This window comes from Lipophrys pholis, assembly GCF_963383615.2.
Source record: "Lipophrys pholis genome assembly, chromosome: 13".
Lineage (NCBI taxonomy): Eukaryota > Metazoa > Chordata > Actinopteri > Blenniiformes > Blenniidae > Lipophrys > Lipophrys pholis.
The window spans coordinates 760754-787259 of NC_137632.1; the positions used below are offsets into that span (position 1 = coordinate 760754).

The following is a 26506-nucleotide window of genomic DNA, read 5'->3' on the forward strand; positions in this document are numbered from 1 at the left end:
GTGCACCATCAACACATCACACTCTGCGCGCTCCTCAAGCTCGGTGAAGCCTTGATTAGCTTCAGTGTTGTTTTTCAAGGTTTGCATTCACTGGAGCAGACTTCTCTTTTTGTCAAAGCTGCAGTGACATCAATATAGTCTGCACAAAGACACAATCACAGGTCAAGACGAGATTCTATATTAAGCTCCGTGTGAGTTCCATTAAATCGTCATGACTAACTTCTCTCTGGGGAAAAACATTGCCAAGTGTTACACATGCTTTTTTTCAAATCCACGTCTCAAAAAGCTTTAATTTGCACTCTTTCACACACAGTCCGCAGGCGCCTCCTCCGCCGGAGCAGTCCTGGGAGGACAAACCGTCCAGCGTCAGCCATCTTGGATCCGAAGATTTCCGAGAGGCCCTGAAGAAGAAGAGGCACGGTCTGGTGATGTTCTACGCCCCCTGTAAGTGTCTGCAGCGTCCACTCAGCTCTACGGCCGCTAACTAACAACTTGGTTTGGAAGTGAGCCTCCTCCACAAAGCTCTGAAGTAAATCCTCATAGGCTCGTCTATAACTGACTGTTTTCACTGAGTGTTAACCTTCATATGCTCTGCCATAGAGATAAACACAGGAACTCACTGCAATCACAGCTGAGCTCTGTGGAGCTCCATGTCATGATATCCTGGGTTTAAAACAGTGTGCGTACAGAACGTGCAGCTTCTGGCCAAGAGCCTCATTACTCAGTATGTGAACCCCACCTAATCCACAGGGACACTGAGGAATGATTACATTCATTGAAAATGGCTCCAGCGAGTTAAAGATGAGAAAAACACAAATGGACAAGTGTTTCATGGCTTCCAATGAACGGCACGGCGGCTATGGTTTGGTAAACCTATCAAAATTAATTTAAAAAGTTTCTGTTCACACAGATTTGCATGATAAAGATAAAGGAGTGCTAAAGGAGGAAAAGTGGAGGATCCAACTATAAACACATAACCCACTATATATAACTCTAGTTTTATAGGTCTATGGCCCCGCTCCGCCTGCTTCTAGCTTCTGCAGCTCCACTGGAGCTTCTAGTCCCTGATTGTTGTGGTTATTAGGTGACGTAGCGGACCTCGGTGGGGCAGGAGGGGGGCCATTACGTCATCTTTTGTCCACAGATGATGGTCTTTGCTGAGCGTACTCCACCGCATGTTTACTTTTTAGATGTCTTATCAGATTAGTTGTGTTAAACGAAGCTCTGGTGCTCCACCTCTCAGGACTGTGGTGAAGCTCTGGTGCTCCACCTCTCAGGAGGACTGTGGTGAAGCTCTGGTGCTCCACCTCTCGGGACTGTGGTGAAGCTCTGGTGCTCCACCTCTCAGGAGGACTGTGGTGAAGCTCTGGTGCTCCACCTCTCAGGACTGTGGTGAAGCTCTGGTGCTCCACCTCTCAGGAGGACTGTGGTGAAGCTCTGGTGCTCCACCTCTCAGGACTGTGGTGAAGCTCTGGTGCTCCACCTCTCAGGACTGAGGTGAAGCTCTGGTGCTCCACCTCTCAGGACTGTGGTGAAGCTCTGGTGCTCCACCTCTCAGGACTGAGGTGAAGCTCTGGTGCTCCACCTCTCGGGACTATGGTGAAGCTCTGGTGCTCCACCTCTCAGGACTGAGGTGAAGCTCTGGTGCTCCACCTCTCAGGACTGTGGTGAAGCTCTGGTGCTCCACCTCTCAGGACTGGTTTGGTTATCCACCTTAAACTCCCTCCAGACTGCAGGTTGATCCTCTCAGTGGCTTCAGGCTGCTCACCTCAGTTTACGGCAGGTCGCACACGGTTCAGCTTTACGGCAGCTGATGGGAAAAAGTTTGGGTTTTTTTTTTTTTTTTTTAGATCTGCGGGGTGATCGGCTGGATTTGCCGATTCCCGATGACTCACAAATCACCAATATTGGCCCCGATCCGATATCTACCTATCGAATCGGGACATCCCTAGTTATTTTTAGATTTTGATCAAAATCATGCCAAACCTGTAAGTATCTATAGAAATCGTTTTGACCTAAACCATATTTGTTCTGTAAGAATTTAAAAGTCATAAATGCCCCCTTGTGGATAAAAGCATAATAGGTTGTAATTCCTTTTGAGACCCAACCCTTAAACCTTCCTTCAAGTGCATTTGGTCTGAAGTCAGAATCGTACGCACAACGCCTTAAAATTCTAGACAATTTTTCTAAGTTGCATATTTGCATATTTCTATTCAGAGTTCAGAAGAGACTCGTACATAAAGTCTTCAGTTATATTGTTATTCATTTGTATTTTTTGTCAGGTAAAAGGGCCATAATGGGTATATCTTTTGTAATAGTCCCTTCAACATCTTTCCATCCAGCTGAATAAACGGGCGAACATAAACAGATTAAAGGTCTAATTTGAGCAGCATAGTAGTAATCCCTGAGATTACTGAGAAGGCCCAGCCCCCCTTTCTCCTTCATCAACTGCATTGTTTGATATTTTATCCTCGCCCTTTTATTCTAATATAGCCATTGTCATCACATATACTGTACTCTGTGCCGCAACTTAGGGTTGCAGAGGGCGGAAGATTTCCGGAAACTTTCCATGGGGAATTTTGGAAATATTCCAAATTGGAAATTGTATATAGGAATTATGGGAATAATTGGCAATTTTGGGGAATTATTGGGAATTTATCGGAATTAACTGGAAAATCGGGTAATTTAAACAAACCATATCATATACAAACAGAAATGTAAATATTTGTGTTTAGTCATAAGCAAACATCCATGTAAAATAATACTATTCAAAACATGACATTTCAACAGATTTATTTGAGTACAACTTTAGTTTTAATTCTTGAACAATCAATTATTTTAATGAACAACAAAAACATGAACATGAACTCCCCCACCCAATCAAAAAGTAAAATGCCCCCCACCCCCAGAAAAAGTCCCGTTCAGAATTTTCAATGAAAGGAGAAGAAACAGCGTCACATTGAAGGTCCTCTAATAAGCTCGCCTCTTAAATGATCAATGAAATGTAAAATAACTTACATTTAGCACCTAACATACCAGCTGTCTAGCTACTGTATCAATACATTTTTATTACATTTTTCCAAGTTAAATTATTATTAATTATTATTATATATATTTACCCCATGATATTATAAAAATCGCACTTGACCGCAGGCTCAACTGTGTGGCTTCAATAGTCTCCATAGTGCATTCAGGGGGCGTGTCCTCCATAGTGCATGCAGGGGGTGTGGCCTCAATAGCCCTGCAGTAAGTAGTGCTGTTTACATGTGAATGAGGAGTCTACTTGCATTAAGTCTGGTTGTTTTAGCCAACTATATTTAAGTTCCTTGTTGAAGGCCAACCTTCAGTTTAGTAAATTTCTGTTTTATTCCCTTAAATTTCCATTAATTCCCATAAACAACAGAGAATATAAAATGGATTAGCGCCTGTGTAAGTCATATTCAAGAACCTTCTTATTTCAAATAATTGTTGCAGTTGAATGATGCTCAACATGTAAAAGCTTTCCTCTAGATTTTTGACTGTTGATAGACATTTCATCACTTGGACGAGTCGATATGGGGGACAGGAAGACATCCACCAGCTGTCCTTGTTCAGAGTCATACACCACAGTGTTAAATGAATCCACACACTCAAAGTGAAGAAGCTGTCTATAAATGTGATTTGTGTGTATTGACATTCTGTATATAGATGGTTATTGGATTCCTGAGGTTGTGTTTATGGCGTCAATAAAGAGATCTACAGCCTCTCATAACATGCATGTGACCTTGTGGCAAATTGCCTGTTGATAACTACAGTCTATATGAACAGAGGTGATGGGGAAATGATGTATTGACGGGATTTTGCTTACATCGGTCAACAATAAGTGTTTGTACGCTCCATGTAAAAGCTTGTGTGCAGGACTGGAAGTGAGGTTTTATAGTGTGGGTGTAAATATCTGCCACAGCGTGTGATTTCTGTGTGGTCTTCTTCAGGGTGTCCTCACTGTAAAAGCGCCGTGCCTCACTTCACCACAGCAGCAGAGCTCTTTAAGGAGGACCGCAAGGTGAGTGACGCTTCTTTTATTCACCATTCAACTTACACACTCGTGTAGCAGTCAACAATAACACTGATCAGATTCAAATGTTAACATTTTCCACCACATTTAGAAAATGAAGATAAACATTTATTTTACATGAGAAGTTCACAATCCTGCAGTTTATATCTCGGAAACTCCAAAACTCACAGAAAGTAGAAAACTCTAACTTTACACCAATATATTCGTTAATACGACTGTACAATTGAGCCAAGAGCTTCTCAGTGACGTCAACAACAAACTTGTACCAAGTACTGTGAAATGATGTTTTGATAAATTGGCTAAAGCACTCACTCATTGTTCATTTTAAACAAATCCACCGACATAACATCGATTGGTTAATTGATCTCTATTTGACATTTTTGCTATTTTGGACCTGGAACTGTTATATTTTTTACTTAAATAGACAGAAAACTACAAGCAATTTGATCTCAAGCAATGTGAGGAATAATCATTATTTCTCTTTACATACACACAATGTCCATTGATTAAGATGATTCAAAGATGATTCAATGAACATGATTCATGTTTGAATCATGTAGGATCGCTGGTGTGTGAGCTCCGACACTCTTCATCATGGAGCGTGTAGCACGGCTAATGTGTCTCATCTCCAGGTCAGACTGAGGCTCCGGCCTCGGTCAGTTACCCCGCTGATCGGCCACATAAAGAAAGCAGCAGCAGCAGAAAACCAGACGTAGATCAAACCGGGTCAAAAACAGACAGACGAGAACAGACTTTGATAAACGGGCGCAACAAAACGAGCAGACGAGGACAGACCTGACGTGAATGAAACAAAATGGAAACTGACAACACAAAGCACATCACGAATACACACGGCGGCGACGGCGGAGTTTGATGAGGCACAGAGGGAACGATTCAAGATGGAGGACAGAGTGAGGAGACACCTGAAACCAGAGGAGAGCTCAGCCACAGCTGGAAAGACTTGAACTGCTGGTGCATTGATTGAATTGTATTCTATTACTTTTGAGGGTGAGAGAGTGAGTTGGTCAGTTGGTGGTGGTCAGAGGGTGAATGTAGTGAGAGAGTGAGTGGTTGGTGGTGGTCAGAGGGTGAATGTAGTGAGAGAGTGAGTGGTTGGTGGTGGTCAGAGGGTGAATGTAGTGAGAGAGTGAGTGGTTGGTGGTGGTCAGAGGGTGAACGTAGTGAGAGAGTGAGTGGTTGGTGGTGGTCAGAGGGTGAATGTAGTGAGAGAGTGAGTGGTTGGTGGTGGTCAGATTAGCAGCCTCTCCTCCGTCAGTCTGCTCCAGAGCAGCTGTGGCTACATACATAGTTCACCAGCATCCAGGATGGAGGGAATGAATAATGCAATGGAAAGAGTCTTAGAGGGTCGAGAAAAACGCTAAATCAAACCTATGCATTATTATTATTATTATTGTTATTATTACTATTAATATTAATCTTCTTCTTCTTCTTCTTCTTAGTATTATTATTATTATTATTATTATTATTATTATTATTTGGTAGAGATTTTTATGAGTATTTCCTTTGATAAAGTCTGTTTCCCAGAGGAGAAGCATCATTAAGTTGTTCTCTAACATTTTGAATCTTCTCCTATAAAGTAAGATTTTATTTTTGGTTTGATAAAGAACCTCGTTAAACATTTCCAGGCAAATTCCTTCTGTGTGTGAATTAGTACATTTCCATTGTGTTTCAGTAGTTTTTCCATTCCCCATTAGTTTTGTTGATAGTCTGTGATTTTTCTTTTTTTTTGTCAACAAAGCTTTGTACAGAGTTGGAATGGAACCTTCAGCAGGTTAACCTGGACCTGCCCCGAGGACTTCTTTTGGTGCTGGTTCTTCCACATCTATTGGCTGTTCTTTATTTCATTATTGTAATAATTCCGTAATTATAAGTGCCTGTAAAAGTTTTGTTGTTCAAGAGAAAATAATTTTTCCTTTGTTGATCCATATTTTAAATCTATAGTTGAGTTAATTGGTTTAAAGTCTGGATCCTGTGCACTCTACCTAATTAGCCATCATTTGTCTCTCAGGTTAGATTCTGCTTTATTTGATTTGTGTTCCAATTTTGAAGTTGAAATTTTAGCCATGGATTTTCCAGCTTGTTTAATATTCAGTCTATTTCCTTATTCTGCAGAACTGCTTGAATTGGTGGTCCTTGATTGGATTATTTTCTACGTCTTTCCATCTGGTTACATACGTTTAGTAATCTTTCAGATTTGGGATAGCCATTCCTCAGTTCGTTTTTTGTTTTCTTTGAAAGCATGCGTTTGCTTTGTCATGACTTTATGACAAGAGAAGAAGAATTGTTACATGAAGAAAGTTGTTGCCTACAAACATGCAGGTATTTTTTCTTCCGTTCCGTGTCAGGGAACCGTTTACATGACTGGTGTTCTGAGCCACTGCAAATCTAAGATTGTGAAAGAGACTCGTTAACAAACTGGACACAGAACCTTATCTACGTTACAGAGCATCTTCCTCCATTAACATCCAGATTATAGAGCATCTTCCTCCTCTAATACCCAGATTATAGAGCATCTTCCACCATTAACATCCAGATTATAGAGCATCTTCCTCCTCTAACACCCAGATTATAGAGCATATTTCACCATTAACATCCAGATCATAGAGCATCTTCCTCCTCTAACATCCAGATCATAGAGCATCTTCCTCCTCTAACATCCAGATCATAGAGCATCTTCCTCCTCTAACATCCAGATCATAGAGCATCTTCCTCCTCTAACATCCAGATCATAGAGCATCTTCCTCCCACAAACTGCTGAGCTCTGCCCAATGCATACTGTTCATACAGTAATATACTGAGGTTTTTATGTGTGTCATTACTACAATAGCTGAATGCTTTTATTTTGACGAGCTGTGCACATTTGGGTTGTAAATACATGAAAAAACCACACAAGCTCCTCTGACTCTCGCCAACAACATGAGTTTCGTACATTCTTCAGAACTTAGCAGTGACTGTACTCACTATCTTTTCTGATAACATCTTTCTACAGTCGCGTGATGAAATGGGTGAACTTCCTCCCGCCTCCTTGCCGGTATTTTTCTCCCCATGATGGGGATGAGGAGTGAGACCGCTTAGCTGAAGCCCCCAGTTTCCTCCACCGTGAAGGTGACTGAAGGTTCAACAGTCATAACAGGACACACTCATCCTCCCTCAGGGACTCATGTCCTGATGCCCTCCCACTCCTGTTAATACCCTCTGACTGCAGGGCTTACACCCAAGCCCCCCCCCCCCCCCCCCCCCCCCCCCCCCCCACACACACACACACACACTAACACACGTAGAAAGTTGGGGCACGCGTCAATGCTGTAATTTAGAAAGCGTGAAGAAGAAAACATCAAGATGAGGCCTTTTGATTGAAAATGGTCATCAGAATATTGTTCCAGCCCGCTCTCTCCCTCATTTGTTTGGAATGTCTCAAACTCAGTGTCAGCTGGTGTAGATCAATGATGTATCCTCAACAACTTAGTCATCCAGTGTTCTGAGGCAATGCTCTGTAACTTTTCCTGATAATATTAATCTTAAACAGATGAAACTGAGTGTTTTTTTTAATCCCCTCGTTTTGCACATCAGGATATTAAAACATGCCTTTCCTAACTATCTATTGATTGGATTTTTCCTAAAGTTAACACTTAATCTTGTCATATTCTCCATCATAGAATTACAGTATCTTCACCAGGAACAACCATTTTCGGTCTGATATGCATGATTGTCAAATATTTATTGTCTTCCTATTTTTTAAATGGCACCAAGAAAGAAATGATTTCACCTCGGCCTCCGAAGGCTTCACACGCTCTCATCCACCCATCATTCACACGCTCTCATCCACCCATCATTCACACGCTCTCATCCACCCATCATTCACACGCTCTCATCCACCCATCATTCACACGCTCTCATCCACCCATCATTCACACGCTCTCATCCACCCATCATTCACACGCTCTCATCCACCCATCATTCACACGCTCTCATCCACCCATCATTCACACGCTCTCATCCACCCATCATTCACACGCTCTCATCCACCCATCATTCACATGCTCTCATCCACCCATCATTCACATGCATATTCCTCACTAACATCCAGATTATAGAGCATCTCCCTCCTCTAACATCAGATTATAGAGCATCTTCCTCACTAACATCCAGATTATAGGTATTTTAAACAAAACTGTAAGACTTCTGAAAAGTCTGTTCATCTCTCTTCCCTCTATACTTGGCTGCTCCTTTACCATGAAGTACTGTGTCTTAGGGGCGTGGCCTGGAGGCCATCAACCTGTGGTACTGCTCAGGTGGACTGAAGCCCAGGGAGCTTAGATAGCAGCCTTCAGGTCATCTGGTGTCTCTCACCGTCCTCTGGACAATAGCCAGAAATTGTCTCTGGGGTTCTTCTGGCCAGTCCAGCGCACTAACACCAGGGTCATTGAAGCAGCTTCTGGTACCTTTGGTACCTTTGGTACCTTTGGTACCTTTGGCAGTGTGGGCAGGTACCAAGTCCTGCTGGAACATGAACTCAGCATCTCCATAAAGCTCGTCAGCAGGAGGAAGCATGAAGAGCTCTAAAGGTTCCTGCTGGACGCTGCCTGGACTGTGGACTTCAGAAGACCCAGTGGAGGGACAGCAGCAGAGGACATGGCAGCACAAATCATCACAGACTGAGGACACTTCACTCTGGACCTCAAGCAAGGTGGATTCTGAGCCTCTCCACTCTTCCTCCACCCTCTGGGACCTGGAGTTCCCTCTTCCTCCACCCTCTGGGACCTGGAGTTCACTCTTCCTCCACCCTCTGGGACCTGGAGTTCACCTTTCCTCCACACTGGGACCTGGAGTTCACTCTTCCTCCACCCACTGGGACCTGGGGTCCACTCTTCCTCCCCCCTCTGGGACCTGGAGTCCACTCTTCCTCCACCCTCTGGGACCTGGAGTTCCCTCTTCCTCCACCCTCTGGGACCTGGAGTTCACTCTTCCTCCACACTCTGGGACCTGGAGTCCACTCTTCCTCCACCCTCTGGGACCTGGAGTCCACTCTTCCTCCACACTCTGGGACCTGGAGTTCACTCTTCCTCCACCCTCTGGGACCTGGAGTCCACTCTTCCTCCACACTCTGGGACCTGGAGTTCACTCTTCCTCCACCCTCTGGGACCTGGAGTTCACTCTTCCTCCACCCTCTGGGACCTGGAGTCCACTCTTCCTCCACCCTCTGGGACCTGGAGTTCACTCTTCCTCCACCCTCTGGGACCTGGAGTTCCAAATGAGATCAAAATGTTCTTTCCTGTGACAAAAGGACGTTGGACCACTGAGCAACAGTCCAGTTCTTGTCCTCCACAGTCCAGGTGAGACTCTTCTGACCTGGTCTCTTGTTCAGGAGTGTCTTGACCCCAGGAAGACACATTAGGATCCCATGTCTAGGATTGGTCAGTGCCTCGTGGCTCTTGATGCACTGACTCCAGCCTCAGTCCGTCCTTGTCCAGTATTTTGCTGGACAGTCCTGTCCAGGCTGCACCTTTTCCTCCCACTCCACCTTCTCTGGACATGATGGATCCAGCACTCTGTGAACAAGCAGCTTCTTCAGCAAAGACCTTCAGTGGACGGTGTCAATGACTGTCTTCTGGACATCTGTCCAGTCAGCAGTCTCCTCCATGATTGTGTCCCCTCCTGACCCAGACTGAGACATTTAAAGGCTCAGGGAACCTTTGCAGGGGTTTGGACTTCATCAGCTGATGAGGGTGAGACACCAGGACTTTACAGAAGATTCTCATTTTCTGAATTTTGGGTTTTCACTCTGTAAGACATCATCATCATCATTTCAGGAAATAAAGGCTGAATATTTCACTGTGTCATGATCCTCCATCATATCTGGGTTTGACTTTCTGAAGTGAGTGACAAAAACAATTAAACATTTTTCATGATATTCAAATTTTTTGAGATGTACCTGTATTAATCCATAGTAATGTATAGAATAGAAGTAACTAGCAGGTATACTCAGTAAGTAATTTTCAGTAACTTGCACCACACTGCTCACCACCCACAGAGATATTGACTTTGTATTTTTGGAGAGACTTTGAGAACAGTTGGGGTTTTTTGCGAGTCGGTGTCTCGGGGCCACAACAGCTTCCGGCACTTTGGCACCGCTGCATCGCTGAAGTCTATTTAAATTCACAAGTTGAAGACCTTTTTTCTCCCGTCTTCCTACGGTGGCTCGAGGAGGTTTGAAGTTTTGTTTGAACAGGAGTAAATCTGCAAAGTGGGCATGTGTTTACTTGGCAGTCCTCTCTATTTATAAAGCGAAGCCCCCAATGTATTGTACCGGGCCGGTGTTGATCACAGTCTATTAGCTGCCTTTGCCTCATTTAGCAAAGACAAACACGGGCTTAGCAGCAGCTTTAAAGATGCAAACAATTAAAAGTCCACATTGTGTTGTATGACAGCGTGGGAGCTGGGGGAGCTGGCTGAGCTGGGGGAGCTGGGTGAGCTGGGGGAGCTGGGTGAGCTGGGTGAGCTGGGGGAGCTGGGTGAGCTGGGGGAGCTGGGTGAGCTGGGGGAGCTGGGTGAGCTGGGTGAGCTGGGGGAGCTGGGTGAGCTGGGGGAGCTGGCTGAGCTGGGGGAGCTGGCTGAGCTGGGGGAGCTGGTGGAGCTGGCTGAGCTGGGGGAGCTGGGGGAGCTGGGGGAGCTGGCTGAGCTGGGGGAGCTGGCTGAGCTGGGGGAGCTGGGTGAGCTGGCTGAGCTGGGGGAGCTGGGGGAGCTGGGGGAGCTGGCTGAGCTGGGGGAGCTGGCTGAGCTGGGGGAGCTGGCTGAGCTGGGGGAGCTGGGGGAGCTGGGTGAGCTGGCTGAGCTGGGGGAGCTGGGGGAGCTGGCTGAGCTGGGGGAGCTGGGGGAGCTGGCTGAGCTGGGGGAGCTGGGGGAGCTGGGGGAGCTTGGGGAGCTGGGTTGGTTCTTTTCCCCACATTCCAATTATTAGCAGCGTTAAAGGTGCATGCAGGCCAGAGCAGCTTGTTTACCCAGCCGCTCTCTGGTCACTGAGGTTCATTTCATTCCAAGGAATTCAATATGAGCTGCCTGGAGGTGGCGTGCTGGAGTAGTGGAGAGTGCTCTCCTCTCACAGCCAGAAGATTCCTGGTTCAAGTCTTTGTGTGTGGAGTTTGCATGTTTACTTCATGTGTGTGTGGGGTTTTCATGGTAGTACTCCGATTCCTGCAACTGGAGGAATCTGTGGATGGATAATGCCATCTAGTTGTCCGAGTTCAAAACTCACAAACTGCTCAAATTATGAGTTACTTTTAACCACATTCACTTGCATTGTCAGTAGCAGGCATGCGATTCAGTGTGTCCATGAATATCCACAAACATATTTTTTTTTGCACATTTCTCAAACAAATTGCACAAAAATGATTGACTGGTGATCTTTTATTTTGAACAAAAAAATATATAAAAAAGGAATATTCTTTTTTTTAAAAGCAACTTAACATATTATGCTTGATTGAGGCAGTAGGTCAGGCTGAAGAGGTTCTGACTGTGTTCGGGATGATGGGCTCTTTATTAATTAAAATATGTCCCCTGCTTTTCACTGCACTTAACCGTTAATGTTGAGTTTCTGACTGATCCCTTGATAAGTTAATCCTGAAAGAAATCAAAAAAAGAGAGCTGTCTCCGGGGAAAATAGAAAGTGTATGCTGTTATCTTCATTTTAAAGGTGCACCAATGGCTTTTCTTATTGTGCGTGTAGTGTTACGTTTCTTCTCCTCATCACTTTCACTGTTCTCCTCTTATAATGTCAGTCCTGCTGCTTCAGAATGTGTCATCATGGAGGAATAACATCAAGGAGATCTTGATTTGATTTAAGATGAAGTCATTAAAATATTCCCTATTCCTTTCACTGGTCTATATTCAGCAGCGTGAGTGTCGGCACTATTGTGGACCAACCCTGAGTGTACGAGTGTACTTTAGTCCAGCTCCGCTCCTCGGTGGGATGGGAACCAGGCCAGCATGCTGCTCCTCTGAAATGTTGCTGTCCAATCGATGACGTGATGTGGGGTCCTCTGTCACTTGAAGACGGGTCAATAGCGGAATTGGCTGCAGACCCTCAAAGAGCAACAACAGTTCGGCTTCATCTTCTCTCGTTGATTCACAGCCACTCTGATTGACCACATGAGTGCCGGCAGTTAGACTGTAGCTGGAGAAAGTACGTAGTAGTAGTAACGTAGTAAAGCTGCTGTCGCTCAGCTGCTATAAGTGGCTTCAAATAATGAACAAAAACTTGATTTTAAAAAGGTGAAATATGAACATCTTACGGTGAGTCTGGTAGACTGTGTAGTTGCACCGGGTAAAACAAACCCCCCCACTGAGCGAGGAGACGTGGACTCCATTGATCCAGAAGAGGTCTTGAGGGAACCAGAATGAAACGTGGCGCCATGAAAATAAATAACATTATTCCGACCCCACCTTGAATCAAACTCAAACCATGTCAGGCAAGACTGCTATCCACTAGACCAGGGGTGTCAAACTCAGGTCCTGGAGGGCCGCAACCCTGCATGTTGTCCATGTCTCCCTTCTTTAACACACCTGAGTCTCATGAACGGTTCATCACTGAGCTCAACAGAAAGTCAGATTACGAGCTGCTCACTGCAATCAGCCATGCTGAAGCAGGGAGACAGGGGAACATGGAGGACGACGGCCCTCCAGGACCGGAGTTTCACACATATGCACTAGACCAACAGCAGACTCCTGGTCCAGTGGACAAGAGGCTTACCTGTCATGAAAGAGGTTTGGGTTCAATTCCAGGTGTGGTCGCAATTTTTTTTTTTAAATTTCATTGCGTCATGTGATCCAGAGGTCCAGTTTGGACGTTTATATGACGCCCAGACAGGACATCCATACAATGTCCAGGAAAGACGTAGACAGAACTGTCATTCTGGTTCCTTGCAGACGTCTTCTGGAGGAATGGAGTCGACGTCTTAAGGACGTGATCTGGACCGCCGGTGCTCAGGGGGCTGGTTATTCTTGGGCGGCCATGGCTCAGTTGGTAGAGCAGGTCGTCTCTCAATAGGAAGGTTGCAGGTTCAGCAAGACACTGAACACCAAACTGCTCCCATTGGACGGACTGAGCGCCTTGCATGGCAGCGCCTCCATTGGTGTGTGAATGTGTGTGGGAATGGGTGAATGTCATGTAATCCACTTTGAGGTAGAAAAACACCATAAAAGAGAAATGCAGTTCCTCTTGTTCCCACAAAAGCTGCCCAAGTGACATCAAAAAGTACTTTTCATAAATCTTTCATATTGTGGGGAAAGTCAGAGGGAAAGTGAGCCCATTTCATATCTTCTGCTGCAGTGATGCATCATGGGAGTGTTCCGTCAGTTTAAAGGCACAGTGCAGATATTACAAGTTGAATGAGGAATTTGTTCTATTGTTTGGTTTTGTGAACATATGGACCAGGAGTGTCAAACACGTTTTAGTTCAGGGGCCACATGCACAACACTGTCATCCTGAGTGAGCCAGACTGGAGAAATAGTGCTATAATGATCTTCAAATTTAAACTTTAAAGATTTTTTTTTGTTATGGCGCAGAATATACATGTTGGGCCGAGACCACCATGCTCACCCCTCTCCGGACAAGGGGGGGACGACCGCATTTCTTTGAGAACAAAGAAACGTGGTCACCACTGGAAAAATTCCCCAGGCCCCCACCTCGGAAGCTGCATCCCTGCAGCTCACCACCAGGGGGATCCACCAACTCCTGAGACCAGCCCAAGGAGATTGGCTGAGAGGCATCCTGAACACAGCGGGAGCGGGACCATGACTATAAAAGTCCAACACGCGAAAATCCAACCATCTCCAAGACGGATTCGCGTCATGCAAGAAAACCGTGGAGTTACTTTTTCTTGTGTTTTTCCGTTTCTTCAACCGGACCCACACAGCTGCAAGCCAACTTCTTCCCCACTCCTGCAACCCTGTGAGGCCCAAGTGGAATTCACGGCGCTGCATTCAGACCCGGTAATAACAGACAAGTTACCGCAGCCTCACAGAACCGCACAGCACCACGAACGGTGCTGAACAACGCAGCCGCGACAGTAAGAGCTTTTGTGTGGGCAGAAATTGTTAGATTAGCGTGAAGCTAATATGCAATGTGTTTTAATGTGCCATTAAGCCACAGCCACACCGCTGCAGCCCATCTCTCTGTGTGCCATCGTAGTACGAACTCGAGTTCCCCCGCCACAGAAACCAGAGAATGAAGTCGCTTCCAGAAGCTACTTCAATCTCTGTGTGGAGGAACCAGGGTTCAGAACAGAACCTCACCAGGACTCTCCTTCTCTTTCTCTCTCTCGTTCATTAACCCCGTTCACGCGCACCACGCGCATCCGCTACCGCTCGTCTCATCTGATCCAGATAAGCGCAAACACATAGCCACATTTAGTAGCCAAACCGACGCCGTCCGGTTGTCACCGTAACATAACCGGCTTCCGTGGACCGTTCACTCCGAGACCGTCCTCGCGCATGTGCAGGCGAAGGACATCTTGTTTATCTGGCCGCTAAGCAACCAGGAAGAGCGAGTCAGACGCCTCTAGTGGTCGCATGGGTCATCGCAATCCCTCTTGACGTCCACCTGGTGGACGCATCAGGTCATTGCGCTCTCCCTCTGCGCGCCGCCGCACGCCCCGAGTAGTCGTCACGGTCACCACACTGAAACCGACGCCTGCCTCCCTCTGGCGTCCGTTCGAGGTTGCTACACCCACTCACATTGATCTGCCAACGTCTGCCTCCACCTGGTGGACGTTCGGGGTCATTACACCCATCACCCTCATCACTCCAGACTATACACACACACACACACACACACACACACACACACACACACACACACACTCTTTGTACATAGTGTTGCTGTTTAATAGATTAGATCTCCGTGTTCGATGTCGTTTGCTACTTAAATTTGTTGATTTATGAGATGATTTCAGAATTATTAATGAATTAATACATTTTTGTTAATAGACGTCTGTTAGCTGAATTGAATGATTCTTGGTGATTATTGTGTATTTATTGTTGATAATTCACTGAACAGTCTGTGCTCGGATCTCACACCTTCCATTCTATTTAAGATTGTTATATTTTATGCAGAAATATTAACTAACTTAAGTAAACTTTTACAAACGAGACTGATATTTCGGTATTAGCGATTTCCAGTTTATCTGGTGGTGCCCCAATGTATTATTAATAGATAAATAATAAATTTATTCAAAGTAATAATTTTTCATTAATAAGTTATTTTTGATAATTTATTACTTTGAGTTGTTAATGAGTAAATGACCATTTACTTCCATTAATAATTTCAATTTTTCATAAATTACTTCCAGTGATTTATTACTTTCAGTAATCTATTACTTACAGTAATTTAATGCTAATAACCAACCATAAATCCCAACATAGATGATGAAAATGTTAATGTTTTTACAAACTGAACAATTACTATTGAAAATGACTACAGTCTCAACATAAAGCCAATTTTAATGTGAAGAAAAAAAAACTATAGCCGTTGCATTATGGTTGTTTTTACAAACACCCTGAAAAAAATGTGTGAATTTTTTTATTTTAAATTTAAAAAAAAATAATAATTTTGTAAGGAAAGCCCCTTGAGATGCAACATCTCGTTTACAAGGGGGACCTGTGTTTGACTCCTAATCTTCGTGTTTCACCAAATATTGTCTCTCGTGCAGATTTTCTCGTCTTTACATTCTTATACTCCCGTTAAAAACAAATGACATGCATTCTGTAAATAGAGAAGAAGTTTTCGGGGTCTTGTCACGGTCAGCTGCGTGGAACGGTGTCACTTCTCTCTTCTTTTTTTCCATTCGCCCGTCTTCAGCTGGAGCAGGAGCGACTCCTGCACGGTGACGTGTTCAATGTGCGGCGCTCAGCGCCCCGAGAGAGGGGGACACTTCAGCTGTCCAAAAAGGACATGCTGAGCCAGCCGTGTGCGAGGCAGGCAGCAATCACGCCTCATCGGGACGGCCCGTCACTAATCGGTGCAACAGCCACGCAACATAAATCTCTGCTGCTGCTGCTTTCTGTGGAGCATTGATTGCTGTGTGGTTGTGAGCTCGCTCTAAACACTTTATCGGAAGAGCGCCGCATCGTTCAATTCCAGTCACCTGGAAATTCAATTTGGAATACATGTGAGCACATGGATGGCAGGTTTCAGTCTTCTCCATTCTTTCTTTAGTATTTATACAGTAACACAGTGGCTGGATGTGTTAGTCACTCCTCGGAATCTATTTAGAGCTTTTATTAGAGGATCCACCGTGTTAAGGGCATATACTGTATTATTAAACTACACCTATGATAAAGTTTATTTTAATTGTGCTTCCCAAAATAATTAAACTGTCTAATCTGAATTAAAATAATTTTCAAACAAAAACAGTAATAAGTGGGCCATGTAATAATTGAAAAAGAGCTATATAAACTTCCATTTAAAAGGTTTTAGAAGATGTGGGAGGCCAGCAGCTTGAGCAGCAACATTACACTTCACCATGGGTGGCTGAGTTTTTATTAAAAAAGATCATTGAACTGCAGCTCTACCAAACTTTTATCCTATTGTGTAACTTTTACTGATGGAAAAAGATTATAAGGCAGGGTTGTCAAACTCACTTTACCTCAGGGGCCACGTAGATACATAAGTTTTTCTTTATTTGGTACGACAAAGTATTGATATATCCTAAGTAGATATCAGTACATCATCAAGCTCATCCCTCAGTTCACCATGTGTTTTACAACTTGCAGATCGCAGTGGAATTAAGTGGATTAAACTATTTACATCTTCAAAGGCAGAAAACATTTGGCCGAATGTTGCTGGAACTGAAAAACAGTAAACCTTTGGGGGTACATTTGACATACCTGTTATCAGGAGTGATGACATAACAGTGGGAGCCTTGTTTCGTAATGGTCTTTCTTTAAATGATAAAACCTTTTGAGTTTCATTAAATATGACTGCTTCATTTGCAATTGAGGCCCCCTGGTTGTACTTGACTGGCCCTTCAGCATCAATGAGATCTTAAGAATAGGAAGAAAAATACAATACACATAGACACAGAATGTACTCCACTGGGGTATCCTGAGGCTCGGGGGCAATACGTGGCCCTTTAGTTCTGCTTGACTGGCCCTCGGGGTGTCTCTGGGAAATCCTCAATCACATGAGATTTACTGTTATTAACGGCTTTATTACATCACCTTTTTCACGTATCGGCCATTATGACATTATTGGTTGGGTTTAGCGATTGTTACCTCACAAAATAGTTTTTTTCACCGTGAAAAGAAAAGATGCTTAATGGAGCCAAAAGTGTTTTTACTGACTGAACTCCAAATGTTGAAAAATGTCATGTTTTCCTGACAAAGACTCAGTAACTCATCAGAATTGTGTTTTAATCAAAAAGATAATTCTTATTGAGCAAAATTCAAGTCATGGTTTGTCTCATCACTGAACAGCCGTGCTAATTGTTAATGTGGTCCTTTAAGGAAATGAGTGTCAACATGACATAAACCTATTTAGGATATAGTCGGCTTGTTCATGTTTGTTGTTGTTGAATTTTCCCGATGCAGAATGGAAGCAATAGCTTATCATGACCATGAGACCTTCTGCTTATTATTAATAGACAATCTTTTTTACTTCAGGTTTGGAAAAGGAGTTTCCTTCCCTGCTCTAACAGTTTCTTACATTTGTTGGGATTTATGCTTGGTTATTAGCATTAAATTACTGTAAGTAATAGATTACTGAAATTAATAAATCACTGGAAATAATTTATAAAAAATTGAAATTATTAATGGGAGTAAATGGTCATTTACTCATTAAACACTCTGAGTGTCCCAGGGACAGGAAGACCTGAGTTGCGTTTTGCAGGGTGGAACACCCCCCGTGTTCCACCCTGCAAACGCGCTGTGAGTGACCTGGCACTTCTTGCGTGGGTGCAGAAGCGAGTTTCAGGTGAGCAGGCACGGAGAGCTGCACGGCTGGAGGGGAAGGAAGTTGGCTTGCAGCTGTGTGGGTCCCGTTGAAGAAAAAGAAAAGAGAAACAAAAGTACGTTTCCACGGCTTCTCCAGCTCGTCCTGCCAGTTGGAAGAGTTCCGGCCCAGTCCGTCTGAGTCAACACGTGGCCCTTTGTGTCCCCATATGAAGTTCTGCGACTGGATCAACGCGAGTCCGTCTTGGAGACGGTTGAATTTTCGCGTGTTGGACTTTTATAGTTGTGCGTCATGGTCCGACCCCTGCTGCGCTCAGGCTGTGTCTTAGACAATCTCCTTGGGCTGGTCTCAGGGTTCCAGACCATGGGTTTGGCGGAGTTGATGAATCCCCCTGGTGGTGAGCTGCAGGGATGCAGCTTCCGAGGTGGGGGCTCCCTGGTGGGGGGTCACGTGACCAATGGCAAATTTTTCCAGTGGTGACCACATGTTTCTTTGTTCTCAAAGAAACGTGGTCACCGCCCCCCCCCCCCCCCCCCCCCCCCCCCCTGTCCGGAGTGGGGGTGAGCATGGTGGTCTAGGCCCAAACACATTCAAAGACTAAAAGTTGTTGTCGTTTTTTTCAGATTGTGTACGCTGCCGTGGACTGCACCAAAGGACTGAACCATGACGTCTGTAAGCAGGAGGGAGTGGAGGGCTACCCCACCTTCAATTACTACCACTATGGAAAGTTTGTAGAGAAATACAATGGCGATCGCGGGGTAAGTTCACTACTTAGTGCTTTAGAAAACAACAAAACAACCACCAGCACCCACTAGAGGCTCTACATCCAACTGCAGCATTATCAGCTTTTCTCTCGTTTCCATATAAACGGACATCGTTCTCATAACGTTGCTATGGAAACGTTTCAGAAACGAAAAGGCAAAAAGGACGTTTTCATTTGAAACGTTGTGTAAACGGGTTCTAAGTGACCGAACAGCTGATGTGAAATCATCCAGACCGCCACCCTTTAAATATCGCTTTTCTCTGGACTTATAAAAACTGCAGCTGTCAAAACAAAACAGTGCATACTGGAATGTGACTTACTGTCTAGAAAATACAGTCGTCACCTTCTGTTGACATAAACACTGAGTAAAGTGTTTGTGCTCATGTGAATAGAACCCTGCTGAGGAGTGCACTTTGGCAGTAGTGATGGGAACTTTATCGTTAACATGAATAAGAAGTTTGTGTTAAGGTTCATTTTAAAGATGAAATATTTACACTTGAAATCATGAAACAGAAAGCATTGTGCAAAGTTCTTACTCTTATGTGCACATTTATTTTATTATTTTTTTATTAGTGTGCATCATTAACACAAGTTTTGTGAGTCTACCTGTAACCTCCACACAACATTTAAAGCCTTAAGATTTAAAAAACAATGATTTATTACCACTTGACACGGGCTGGCTTGGAGGATAAAATGCAATTAAAATCTTGTTTTGACACGTCGGACTGACCTCCTCAAGGCACGTTACAAAGACATGAATGAGCACTCAGCTCTCATCACAATCACAACAGCCCTTTTCACACTGTTTTCCTCTTTCATCTCCGTCTTTTCATGCCGTGAGTGAAGCGCTCCACGTTTGTATCTTTGATGTTAAAGGTGCAATGCAACCTGTTTTCTGCACTGCAGAATAAATTGGAGATTTGTAGGCATCCTTCTACACAGTTCTCCTCCTAATTTAAACTGTGTGACGACGTATGTGCTTGTAATTAGGTTCAGAAGGATCTATTTGTGGTCTTCGGGGCCCAGTGAAAGTTCAGCAGCATCTGGAGGCACAAAATAAAAACTGCAGAGACACTGGAGGTGATGAAGGGAAATTGAACGAACAAGCTTCTGAAAAGTCTATCAGGGTGAGAATTCTACTCATAGCAAGAGGGTAGAAAATCATTTACAACTAATATAAATATTCTTGAAATGGAAAACTTGAAACTTCATGATTGTTGGTGTTGGTGCGCCATTGGAGGAATATTTACTTACATTACAACTGTGGATACATTAATAATTCAAATATTCATATTTAGATACTACTGGCTGTACTTTATATAAAACATTCTGAATTACTTTCAAACCTTGATAAAGTGGGATGGCATAGCTCAGTTGGTAGAGCGGTCGTCTCCCAAATCGCAAGGTTGCAGGTTTGATTCCCATCTCTGCCTGCGTCCGAAGTGTCCTTGGGCAAGTCACTGAACCCCAAACTGCTCCATTGGAGTGACTTCGCCTTGCAAGGCTGCAGCCTCCAGGAGACATCCCTGCCTCTCCTTCGCCTGTAAGAGCGCCGCCATCAACTCCTCATTCTGCTGAGCCTGCTCCCGCTGCAGCCGGGCAAAGCTAACGAGTACCTGTCCCATGTCTCCTCCGCTGTCCTCTGGGGAGCCGCTGTCCCATGTCTCCTCCACTGTCCTCTGGGGAGCCGCTGTCCCATGTCTCCTCCACTGTCCTCTGGGGAGCCGCTGTCCCATGTCTCCTCCGCTGTCCTCTGGGGAGCCGCTGTCCCATGTCTCCTCCGCTGTCCTCTGGGGAGCCGCTGTCCCATGTCTCCTCCGCTGTCCTCTGGGGAGCCGCTGTCCCATGTCTCCTCCGCTGTCCTCTGGGGAGCCGCTGCTCCCGGGGCGCTCCTCTGCCCTGTGAGTCCGACTGGTTCCCCCACAGAGACGCGGAGTCAAGAGATCCATAAACCATACTTCTTTTTATTAAAGTAAATCAAAATGTTCAGGCTCTTTCGTGGTTGTGTTCACTCCCGCCTGCCACCCCGAGTGTCTGGCGGCTCCTCTCCTCCTTTATGGGCAGAGAGGTGAGGCACCACACCTGATTCCCATCAGGGGCTTCATCACCGCTCTGCCACAGTTTAGTTCAGCTTCACTGTGTTCCTCCAGCAGTCTCACTCCCACAAATGGCCACAACTGAATACATGTATTATGTTAACTGCATTATTTATGGTAAAGTAGTCCTCGGTGGAGGGTTATGCACAGCAGCCTTCGGTGGCGTACCGGTTTCACACAGTTCCATGTTGATGTGTCGCGGGGAGCTCAGCAGATTGTCCTCCAGCAGTTCTCTGTTGTGTTTCAGTCTAGATCATCTCCACAGACACTAAGATCCCGTTTACACCACAACGTTTCACATCAAAACATCATTTGCATGAGCCTGCGCCGTAGCAGCGTCATCTCCCGTTTCTTTGGCGCCGGGTCACGGCCTCTTGCGAGCCTCAGGTTGGACTCCGTCTGGTTTTAACTGTCCCTTGTCTTCTCAGGAGGCGGGATTCATCGGCTTCATGCGCAGCCTCCGAGGACACGACCAGGAGAAGGTGGTGAAGAAGAAGGAGGAGCTCTGAGGGCGGCGCGTGGTGGGGCGATGCACTGTGACCTTTGACCCTGGCAGGGGCTCGAACAGCACTGATGTGGGAGACTTGATGACCTCAGCAAAAGGCTATTTTTGTACACCGTGGTTTGTAAAGATACCAACAGAATACTCGCAATCAGACCAACCACTTGAGACTTCTTTTTGTTTAGTTTGTTTTTTAGTTTTTCCATGAAGATACTGACGGCAGAAGATACAAGAACAAACTAGATGGTTTCTTTCTTTTTCTTTCTCTTTCTTTTTGCCAAACACTGTGACTTGATGTGAAAAGCTACACCCGATTCTGTATCTATGCAATACTGACCCGTGTGTGTGTGTGTGTGTGTGTGTGTGTGTGTGTGTGTGTGTGTGTGTGTGTGTGTGTGTGTGTGTGTGTGTGTGTGTGTGTGTGTGTGTGTGTGTGTGTGTGTGTGTGTGTGTGTTTCATGGTTGTCAGTCTCTGCTGATTTTTCACTTTTTGTTTTCATATCGATCACCACGACCCTCCAGAACCAGAATATTCTTTGTCTCCTCTCAAATGGTGAACTCTTGGCTGAACGGTCTTCACTGTGTGTGCGTCTGCTTTTAGAGGACACTTCTCTGTTCGCCTCAAACTGTGGCCTTAAAGGAAAAAGAAGTGAAATATCTGGAATGGTGAGAAATCCCAGGCCTGGTGCCCGTAGGGCAGAAGAACTGAAACAATCTTCTCACAAGCGCGTCGAAGGTGAAGGATAACAAATGAACAAATACATGAAATTCCAAATATAGCATCACAAGAAGGAGCCTCGTTTCCATAATCCCAAATATCCCACAATCCCACCTGCTGTCACAAGTTGCTGGAATAATAAGTAATCAGGGTTTTATTTTCTTGTTTTATGAGCTGTAAGTTTGAGTGTGTGGGCCCTGGGTTGAATCCTGAAATCCAAACAGCTTAAGTTGTAATGAGTCGCCATGGTGACTGTTTTCTTTTTATGGTGTTTCTGGAAGGATCCAGGTGCTAAATGACAGCGCCGTGTCCCTGCCATTCATTTGCATTGTAGTTCCTTCACTTCATTGCATTTTAAAGGGCGGCCACCCGGAGGAGTCGGTCAGCCTCTGGCCCCGCCCTCATTTTACCTTTGGGACTTTAGTTTGGAGTTTTGTCCTCGGTGAATATTCAGTCTTATCTGCAGCGGGACTCGTCTCTTCTTGTCCCAGACTTTGGTGTCTTTCAGTATGAAAAACGTTCTCAGGGAAAGCGAATCACGGTTAAAGGGAACTGCTGTTTTCTCATTTCTGCATTCCAGACGAATCATTTGGAGTGGATCCGAGTCGTGTGTTGTTTACATCCGTACCCCGACGATCTGTGTGATGTCAACTCGTCCAAATGAGACGTTACTGAGCTGTTTCCTCCTCTTTGTGTTTCCAGGGTGTTTTTGGTGACATATCGCTGTAATCACAACCTCTGATTCCTTCTTTGTTTCTTCACATGAGACACTGGTTCGATCGTAGAGGCTTCGTCCCGTATCCCAAAGGAATCTGTGTCGTGTGGAAATGTTTTTCACACTTATGCCAAGAAGTCATTGTTGCCTTTGTTGACTTTGTTCTGTCTGTGCTCAGCCATATGTACAGCTTGCCCCACGCAGCAAGGAGATCACAAATAAAAACCAAACCTTTTCCAAAGATGCTTTTCCGCTTGTTTTTGTGTCGTATGGACGAATGAAATGGAGTTTGTTTAAACCTCTGTTCTTTAATTCAGGGTCCCGGGTTCAGACGGGTCACCACTTCATCATCCGTTTACTCCTCAACGCTTTGTCAACACTTTCCTTTTGTTTTAGGTTTCCATGGAAACCACAATGATGCTCGGAGACACTGAATCGAGCATTTTCAACTTTTTGAAAACGCTCAAACTCATCTCCGTGGAAATGTTTGGGAAACGCTTTAACTTGTCTCCATGGAAACCGGGAGGAAAACACTCATATTCATCTCCATGGAAACCGGGAGGAAACACAACTTGTTTTGTCGTTTAAATTTTTACTTGTTTTAAGATAATATCTGAACAGACATTTTCACATGTCACAGGTGTTGTATAAGCAGATTATTAGCCTGTTTAAGAAAGTAAAACGAAGAAACAAACATATAAGATGAATAAAGATGATGATTCATACATATTCAACGCTTACATATCATCATATGTAAAACAATACCTATCCTTCCCACAATGCCTTGCACTCCTTTAAGGACTTACCCCCCCTTATGTAGTCCACAAAGACTTCCCGTACCTGACTGGTTTTACTTGGAACACTATTAATGCAAAACACAACTTTTGGAAAAGCTCTGACTGCATCTCCATGTCGATGGCAGAAAACAAGTCTTCTAAAACGCTGCTACTGCACATTCTGCACATGGAATTTTATTTTGATAGTCACCGTAATAACAACCCAACTTGGTGGTCTGTCCAGTAGAATGTCTGTGATCTCCCATTGTTAATGTTTATAGTCTTGTTCTCTGCTCCGTGTGTGTGTGTGTGTGTGTGTGTGTGTGTGTGTGTGTGTGTGTGTGTGTGTGTGTGTGTGTGTGTGTGTGTGTGTGTGTGTGTGTGTGTGTGTGTGTGTGTGTGTGTGTGTGTGTGTGTGTGCTTTCATTAGTCATCATTCAGTGCTCAATGGTATGATAAAAGGTTATAGTAAAAATGACTTTCTAACATATTTTAGAAATAATTCAGTTATTGAAAATATTCCTCATACTTATTTAGCAAAGGAAATGTAGACCATAACTGTGATTCAGCATTCAGCATTCAGCATTCAATGTTCCTGGGGGGAGTCTGTGAGAGTGACGTATCAGAAGTGGTCTGAAAGTTTAAGAGTAAAAAGTCTACGGAAGATAATACCATTGATATGTCACGTATAAGGGAAGTAACGGACTGTGTCCTGCCTTAAACTATTCACTTACATATGCAACAAATCATTTCAAACTGGTATTTTTCTGGACAGTATGAAAATGGCTAAGGTGGTCCCAATCTTTAAAAAAGATGGCAAATATATATTATCAAATTACAGACCTGAGTTATTGAGTGATCATCAATGTGTGTTCAGCAGTAACTGATCAACTTCCTTAGCAGTGATGGTATTTATAGAAGATATATCTTCAGCTATAGACAAGAAACAATAAGAGACAATACTCTGTAAGTGCTTTTATTGATCTACGTGAAGCATTCGACATGATTAATCTCCTTACTTCTGCAGAAACTGGATCCTTATGACATAAGAGGTGTTACACTACACTGGAGAAGAAGTTACTTAGATAATAGATGTCAGTTTGTAAAAATTAATAATACAGTGTCACAGTATAAAAAGTAATGTGAGGTGTTCCACAAGGTTCTGTATTGGGACCTCAGTTATTTTGACGTTATTTAAAAGATATCTGTACAATATTTAATAAATTGAAATGTATAATATTTGCGGATGATACAACTTTGTATTCCACAGGACCAGACACTAAAGAATTGTTTACAATCGTAGAAAGGGAGATGATCGCATTATATGAATGGTTTATTAATAAGTTATCATTAAATGAAAATAAAACAAAATGTATGGTGTTTGGTGGGGCTCGGACAAATTGTGACAGTCAATTAATCCTAAATGGAGTAAGAATTGAAAGAGAGTATAAGAGCAAATTCCTGGAAGATAAATTCAGTTAGAAGCCACATATAGAATATAGGAAAAAGATTGATCTAAAAGTATTGGTATTATTTATAAAACAAGCGACTTTCTGAACAAGAAATGTTTGCATTTATTGTATTTCTCACATATTATGCCATATATGACATATTGTGTTGAGGTTTGGGTAAATAAATATAGAAGACATATAGACCCTCATTAAACTCTGGAAAAGAATTATTAGAATAAATAAAGCTTCCTATCGGGAAAACACAAAGAAACTATTCATAGAATCTTGCACCTTAAGATTCATAGATATTGTATACTTAAAAACATTAGAAAGACTATTTCCAGTGAAAAATAAAAGTCTTAACACTCGAATTGAAAAATGTTTTAAATTAAGAGAAAATAATTATAATTAAAGAGGAATGGTGCCTTTGACAGAGGTAATGTAAGAACTAATGTTAAATATAGATGTGTTTCCTTTCTGGGGGTCATTTTATGGAACGGACTTAGTGGCGACTTAAAATTGTATAAATCTCTGTTGTGGTTCAAAAAAACATTGAAAGGTAAAATAATAAATGTTACAATGAAAAATGACTGAAAGCAGAAATGATTAAGAAGAATAACTTAAAGTAAATTTTAGTTTTTTCTCTTCTTTTATTTTACTTCTGTTATGTAGTTTTTCAGTTTTTCCCCTCTTCTTTGTGTTTCTGGTGTTCAGGGGAACTTTATGGACGTTTTAGGAGAAAGGCAAAAAGAAGCCTTGGCTTCAGTCGAGACTCATTTCGGCTACAGCAATTATAATAAAATAAATAAATGAAAAGTGAAAACATTTCACTACTATCAACTGAATGCACAACATTTCAAGTTTTGCACTGTAAACTGTACCTGAAATATTCATTCTTTCTAAAAACAACCAACAGCACCAACTCGTGGTCCAACATGTTAACCACATCGTTTTCAGAGTTTCTCCTGTTTCTCCTGTTTCCATGGAAACGGCCGTTGTTCTTAGAATGTTTCGGTGTAAACATGGGACTTTTTTGAAACGCAAAAATGAAGCGTTTTCACTTGAAACATGTAAACGGGGCCTCAGGTTCACTACTTTGTGTAACGTAAGAGTAGAATAACCAAATACCCTGGAGCGTGGCATTATGTAATAATGTAATATATTTTCATCTCATTATGTAATAATATAATAATCTGCCAAATTTTGTAATGAAAGTCTTGAACGCATTTTGTAATAAACTTACAATCTGGTTTAATTTCTTCAAGAAAAAAAAACCGTCACCAGCCACATCAGCAGCTGATCTAAAAGTTCCACCTGATTGAGTAATAACAAGGACTGACTTATAACACTCGCCCAACCAGGGAATTGAACTTTTCCCAATTATTGTGAGAATTTTTCCTAATTATTAAACAAAGAATCATCTTTACAGATAAGAACAAGATTTATTACATGGTGCACCAAATTC

At 43.5% G+C, this 26506-nt stretch overlaps 1 protein-coding gene across 1 annotated transcript in view; it reads left to right on the top strand.

The window, feature by feature from the left end:
- The window catches only part of pdia5 (protein disulfide isomerase family A, member 5), a 118423-nt gene extending 95363 nt beyond the window's left edge, over positions 1-23060 (top strand). Inside the window, exons 14-17 of the mRNA XM_080477918.1 lie at positions 314-444; positions 3972-4042; positions 18644-18778; positions 21308-23060. Coding sequence (XP_080334044.1) covers positions 314-444; positions 3972-4042; positions 18644-18778; positions 21308-21388 — 418 coding nt within the window. The 3' untranslated portion in view covers positions 21389-23060. The remainder of the gene's footprint in view (positions 1-313; positions 445-3971; positions 4043-18643; positions 18779-21307) is intronic.
- The last annotated feature ends 3446 nt before the right edge of the window (positions 23061-26506 follow it).